A 6941-nucleotide genomic window follows, 5' to 3' on the forward strand; every position below is an offset into this window, starting at 1 on the left:
GCTTCGCTGTGTTCTCGCAGGGCACGCTGGGAGTTGTAGTCTAGTGGAGGGCCCGCGCGGAGAGCCGCGCTCTCCGATTGGCTGCGAAGCGGCGGGGGCGGGTACAATCCGGAGCCGCCCGCTGCGCAACCAATGGCGAGGGAGCAGCGCTGATTGACGCGGCGCTCAGCCAATGGGAGCGCAGGGCGGGCGGTTCGAAGGCGCGCGGCTGAAGGCGGGAAGCAGCCATGGCGGAGGAGGCGCTGAGGTGGGGAAGCGGCTCCGCGGGGGCTCCGAGGGGGCTGTGAAGGAGCTCTGAGGGGGGAGCTCTGAGGGACCTCCAAGGGGTCTCTGTGAGGGAGCTCTGAGGAGGCTGCGGAGGAGCTCTGAGGGGGGAGCTCTGAGGGGCTCCGAGGGAGCCGTGAGGAGGCTCTGAGGGAGCTCTGATGGGGGCTCTGAGGGAACTCCGAGAAGGCTTTGCGGGAACTCTGAGGAGGCTCCGAGGGGCGCTCCCAGGGACCTCCTCGGAGCTCTGCTGGGGGCTTTGAGGAGGATCAGAGGGGCTCCGAGGGGGATGGAGCTCTGAGGGGGCTCTGAGGAGGATCAGAGGGGGCTCAGGGAGAGCTCCGAGGGACTCTTAGCGAGGTCTGGGCGAGCTCCGAGGCAGGTCTGAGGGGACTCCGAGGGGGCTTTGCGGGAACTGAGGGAGATCCGAGGGATTCTGAGGGGGCTCCGAGGGGCTCTGAGGGGGCTCCGAGGGGCTCTGAGGGAGCGCTCAGAGGCTTCTAATGCAGAGCTGCGGGGGCTCTGAGGGAGCTCCGGGGCAGCTCTGAGGGGCTCTGACTGGGCTCTGAGGGGGCTCCGAGGGGGCTTTGCGGGAACTCTGAGGGGGCTCTGTGAGGAGGATCAGAGAGAGCTCCGAGGGACCTTAGAGCGAGCTCCGAGGGGCTCTGGTGGAGCTCTGAGGGAGCTGTGAGGGAGCACTCAGAGACTTCTAATGGAGAGCTGCGGGGGCTCTGAGGGGGCTCTGAGGAGGTTCAGAGAGAGCTCTGAGGGACGTTAGAGCGAGCTCCGAGGGGCTCTGGTGGAGCTCTGAGGGAGCTGTGAGGGAGCACTCAGAGACTTCTAATGGAGAGCTGCGGGGGCTCTGAGGGAACTCCGGGGCAGCTCTGAGGTGATCTGAGGGAGCTCTGAGGAGGATCAGAGGGGCCCAGAGACCGGGGGCTTTGCGGGAACTGAGGGAGCTCTGAGGAGGATCAGAGGGGCTCAGGGAGAGCTCCAAGGGAATCTGAGCGAGGTCTGGGAGAGCTCCGAGGCAGCTCTGAGGAGGATCAGAGGGGCTCAGAGAGAGCTCTGAGGGAGGTCTGGGAGAGCTCTGAGGGAGCTCCGAGGAGGCTTTGTGGGAACTGACGGAGCTCCGAGGGGCTCTGAGGGGGCTTTGCGGGAACTGAGGGAGCTCCGAGGAGGCTTTGCGGGAACTGAGGGAGCTGCAAGGGGCTCTGACGGAGCTCCGAGGGGCTCTGAGTGGGCTTTGCGGGACCAGAGGGAGCTCCGAGGGGCTCTGAGGTCTCCAGGCCAGCATTTGGGGCTCTGATGAGCTTTGAGGGAGCTCTGTGGGGCTCCGGGCCGGGATCTGGGGCTCTGGTGGAGCTCCAAGAGGGCTCTCAGGAGCTCCAAGAGGGCTCTGGTGGAGCTCCGAGGGAACTCCAAGGAGCTCCGAGGGCTCCGCCTTGGGATTTGGGGCTCTGAGGGGAGCCGGAAAACCCCAGCTGGGGATTTGGGGATTTGTGGTCCCTGGGTTTGGGGTTTTTGGTTTTTTTGGGGTTTGGTTGTTTTGTGGGTTTTGGGATTTTTGGGAATTTGGGGTTTGGGGGGATTTGGGGTTTTCCCTGCCAAGCTCTGACCTCCTGGATTTGCAGCAGCCCCGGAACGCCCCGGAAACGGAGCCGGGAGCCCGACAGGTGAGACCCCAAAACCCCCAAAAATCCCCCCAAAATTCCCAAAAGTATCACCTCAAAAAATCCCCAAAGTCCAAAAACTCCCAAAAACACCGGGAATTCCCCGTAAATCCCAAAACCCCCCAAAATGCCAAAAAACCTCCAAAAATCACCCAAAATTCCTAAAAATAAAATAAAAAAAATCCCCCAAAATCCTGCAAAATTCCCCAAATATCTCTAAACCCCAAAATTCCACAAAAATCCCCCAAACATCCCAAATCCCCAAACCCCAAAAATCCTCAATAAATTCCAAAAATTCCCCCAAAATTTTCTCCAAAATTCCCCAAAAAAAAAACCCAAAAAAATCCCTGAAATATCTCAAAATTCCAAAGAATCCAAAAAAACCCCCAAATGCACAAAATTCCCCAAAATCCCCAAACCCAAAAAATCCCCGAAATCCCTCCAAAATTGCCAAAATTCTCCAAAATCCCACAGTTTGTCAAAAATCCCAAAATCTTAAAAAAACCCCAAAAAAACACAAGGAATCCCCAAATTTCCAAAATAAAAAGAAATCCTCAAGAATCCCAAAAAACCCCAAAAATGTCCAAGATTCCCAAAATATCTAAAAACCCCAAAATACAAAAATCCCCAAAAAAGTCCCCAAAATTGTGAAAATTCCCAAATCCCAAAAAAAAATCCCAAAACGCCCAAAAATTCCTAAATTCCCAAAATTGCAAAAAATCCCCCCAAAATTCCCAAAAAGCCCTAAATAGAAAAAGTCCCAAAAAATCCCCAAAAGCCTGAAAATTCCCAAAAATCCCAAAATTCCCCGAAATCCCAAACCCCAAAAATTGCAAGAAAATCCCCCAAAAAATCCCCCAAAATTCCCCAAATCCCAAAAACCCCAAAGTCTCCAAAATTCCCAAAAATCCCCATAATTCCCCAAAATTTCCCAATTCCCCAAAATCCCAAACCCCAAAAATTCCCCCAAATTCCCAAATTACGAGGGGTGGAATTCCCGGAATTCCCGGTTCCCGCGTCTCATTCCCGGTTTTTTTTGTGGCAGCTCCCGTTGGGAATTCCGGACCCCGCAGCGCAAACGGCCCCGAGGAGCTGCGGCATCCCAGAATTCCCAGAATTCCCAAAATTCCCAAAATTCTGCCAGCCCCGAGCCGCAACCCCCGGAGAAATCGGCGCCCGCCCGGAGGCTGCGAATTCCGGCGGGAAATCCGGGAATTCCGGCAGAAAATCCTGGAATTCTGGCGGGAAATCCGGGAATTCCGGCGGGAAATCCGGGAATTCCGGCGGGAAATCCAGGAATTCCGGCGGGAAATCCACAAATTCTGGCAGGAAATCCACAAATTCCAGCGGGAAATCTGGGAATTCCGGTGGGAAACCTGGGAATTGCATCAGGAAATCCGGGAATTCCGTCGAGAAATCCGGGAATTCCGGCTGGAAATCCACTAATTGTGTCGGGAAATTCGGGAATTCTGTCGGGAAATCCACAAATTCCAACTGGAAATCTGGGAATTCCGTCGGGAAATCCGGGAATTCTGGCGGAAAATTCACAAATTCCGGCGGGAAATTCGGGAATTCTGACAGGAAATCTGGGAATTCCGGCGGGAATTCCGGCGGGAAATCCACAAATTCCGGCGGGAAATCCGGGAATTCCAGCAGGAAATCCGGGAATTCCGGCTGGAAATCCACTAATTGTGTCGGGAAATTCAGGAATTCCGGCGGGAAATCCACAAATTCTGGCAGGAAATCCACAAATTCCAGCGGGAAATCTGGGAATTCCGGTGGGAAACCTGGGAATTGCATCAGGAAATCCGGGAATTTCGTCGAGAAATCCGGGAATTCCGGCTGGAAATCCACGAATTGCGTCGGGAAATTCGGGAATTCTGGCGGAAAATTCACAAATTCCGGCGGGAAATTCGGGAATTCTGACAGGAAATCTGGGAATTCCGGCGGGAATTCCGGCGGGAAATCCACAAATTCCAGCGGGAAATCCGGGAATTCCAGCAGGAAATCCGGGAATTCCGGCTGGAAATCCACTAATTGTGTCGGGAAATTCAGGAATTCCGGCGGGAAATCCACAAATTCCGGCGGGAAATTCGGGAATTCTGACAGGAAATCTGGGAATTCCGGCGGGAATTCCAGCAGGAAATCCACAAAATCCGGCAGGAAATCCAGGAATTCCGTTAGGAAATCCGGGAATTGCGTCGGGAAATCCGGGAATTGCGTCGGGAAATCCGGGAATTGCGGGAATTCCCGTCGTGTCCGTGGGGGTTTTCTACGGGCGCAGGGATTACCTGGATCCGCTGCAGCGCCGGCGGCTGCGGGAGCTGCTGGGGGAAAACGCCGGGAATTCCCGGGAATTCCGGAATTCCGGGGCTCCGGGGGGGAAGCGCAGCAGCTCCAAAGGAAGGGGGAAGGGCAGGAGCGGCAGGAATTCTGGGAAATCACGGAATTCCGGGAGAGGGAATTCCCAGATTTCCAAAGCCGGGAATTCCCAGATTTCCAAAGTTGGGAATTCCCAGATTTCAAGGACTTGGAATTCCGGGATTGGTGAGAATTCCCAGAATTCCAGGAGTGGGAATTCTCAGAATTTCGGGATCGGGAGTTCCCAGATTTCCAAAGTTGGGAATTCCCAGATTCCCAATAACAAGAATTCCCAAATTTCTGGGCTCAGCAATTCCCTGGATTCCAAGCTTGGGAATTCCCGGATTTCCGGGATTGGAAATTCCCAGAATTCAGGGATCGCTGAGAATTCCCAGATTTCCAAAACTGAGAACTCCCAAATTTCTGCCATTGGCAATTCCCAGATTTCTGGGCTGGAAAATTCCCAGGATTCTGGGATCGGTGACAATTCCCGGATTTCCAAGGTCGGCAATTCCCAGATTTCCAGGCTTTGCAATTCCCAAATTTCTGAGGCTGACAATTCCCGGATTTCCGGGCTTGGGAATTCCCAGATTCCCAAGGCTGAGAATTCCAGGAATTCCAGGCTTGAGCATTCCCAGATTTCTGCCATTGGGAATTCCCGAATTTCCGCCACTGGGAATTCCGGGACTTCTTCCATCGGGAATTCCCAGATTTCCGCCACTGGGAATTCCGGGACTTCTGCCATCGGGAATTCCCAGATTCCCGAGGCTGAGAATTCCCAGATTTCCACCATTGGGAATTTGGAGTGCTGAGCTGAAGAATTCCCAGATTTCAAGGACTTGGAATTCCGGGATTGGTGAGAATTCCCAGAATTCCAGGAGTGGGAATTCTCAGAATTTCGGGATCGGGAATTCCCAGATTTCCAAAGTTGGGAATTCCCAGAGTTCAGGGATTGGGAATTCCCAGAATTCCAAGAATCCCTGGAGTGCTGAGCTGAAGAATTCCCAGATTTCAAGGACTTGGAATTCCGGGATTGGTGAGAATTCCCAGAATTCCAGGAGTGGGAATTCTCAGAATTTCGGGATCGGGAATTCCCAGATTTCCAAAGTTGGGAATTCCCAGAGTTCAGGGATTGGGAATTCCCAGAATTCCAAGAATCCCTGGAGTGCTGAGCTGAAGAATTCCCAGATTTCAAGGACTTGGAATTCCGGGATTGGTGAGAATTCCCAGAATTCCAGGAGTGGGAATTCTCAGAATTTCGGGATCGGGAATTCCCAGATTTCCAAAGTTGGGAATTCCCAGAGTTCAGGGATTGGGAATTCCCAGAATTCCAAGAATCCCTGGAGTGCTGAGCTGAAGAATTCCCAGATTTCAAGGACTTGGAATTCCGGGATTGGTGAGAATTCCCAGAATTCCAGGAGTGGGAATTCTCAGAATTTCGGGATCGGGAGTTCCCAGATTTCCAAAGTTGGGAATTCCCAGAATTCCAATAACAAGAATTCCCAAATTTCTGGGCTCAGCAATTCCCTGGATTCCAAGCTTGGGAATTCCCGGATTTCCGGGATTGGAAATTCCCAGAATTCAGGGATCGCTGAGAATTCCCAGATTTCCAAAACTGAGAACTCCCAAATTTCTGCCATTGGCAATTCCCAGATTTCTGGGCTGGAAAATTCCCAGGATTCTGGGGTCGGTGACAATGCCCGGATTTCCAAGGTCGGCAATTCCCAGATTTCCAGGCTTTGCAATTCCCAAATTTCTGAGGCTGACAATTCCCGGATTTCCGGGCTTGGGAATTCCCAGATTCCCAAGGCTGAGAATTCCAGGAATTCCAGGCTTGAGCATTCCCAGATTTCTGCCATTGGGAATTCCCGAATTTCCGCCACTGGGAATTCCGGGACTTCTTCCATTGGGAATTCCCAGATTTCCGCCACTGGGAATTCCGGGACTTCTGCCATCGGGAATTCCCAGATTCCCGAGGCTGAGAATTCCCAGATTTCCACCATCGGGAATTCCCAGATTTCTCAGGCTGACAATTCCTGGATTTCCGGGCTTGGGCATTCCCAGATTTCTGCCACTGGGAATTCCCAGATTTCCACCATCGGGAATTCCGGGATTTCCGGACTTGAGCATTCCCAGATTTGTGCCATTGGCAATTCCCAAATTTCTCAGGCTGACAATTCCCGGATTCCCGGGCTTGGGAACTCCCAGATTCCCAAGGCTGAGAATTCCAGGAATTCCGGACTTGAGCATTCCCAGATTTCCGCCACTGGGAATTCCGGGATTTCTGCCCTTGGGAATTCCGGGACTTCTACCATTGGGAATTCCCAGATTCCCAAGGCTGAGAATTCCAGGAATTCTGGACTTGAGCATTCCCAGATTTCTGCCATTGGGAATTCCCAGATTCTCCAGGCTGAGAATTCCCAGATTTCTGCCTTTGGGAATTCCCAGATTCCCGAAGCTGAGAATTCCCAGATTTCCACCATCGGGAATTCCCACATTTCCGCCACTGGGAATTCCGGGATTTCCACCATTGGGAATTCCCAGATTCCTGAGGCTGAGCATTCCCAGATTTCCGCCATTGGGAATTCCGGGAATTCTGCCACTGGGAATTCCGGGATTCCCGCCCCCGGGCATTCCGGGATT

General features: G+C 53.0%; 1 protein-coding gene across 1 annotated transcript; it reads left to right on the forward strand.

The window, feature by feature from the left end:
- Positions 1 to 221: 221 nt before the first annotated feature.
- On the forward strand, positions 222 to 3262 carry LOC121365343 (cdc42 effector protein 1-like; the record flags this gene model as incomplete). The annotated part of the gene is made up of 3 exons (XM_041489442.1): positions 222 to 247; positions 1899 to 1940; positions 2983 to 3262. Coding segments are annotated over exons 1-3 (342 nt in total), but the record flags the coding sequence as incomplete, so codon positions are not given.
- Between the last annotated feature and the right edge of the window lie 3679 nt (positions 3263 to 6941).

The sequence above is a fragment of the Pyrgilauda ruficollis genome, unplaced genomic scaffold (assembly GCF_017590135.1).
Source record: "Pyrgilauda ruficollis isolate IOZ18807 unplaced genomic scaffold, ASM1759013v1 scaffold930, whole genome shotgun sequence".
NCBI lineage: Eukaryota > Metazoa > Chordata > Aves > Passeriformes > Passeridae > Pyrgilauda > Pyrgilauda ruficollis.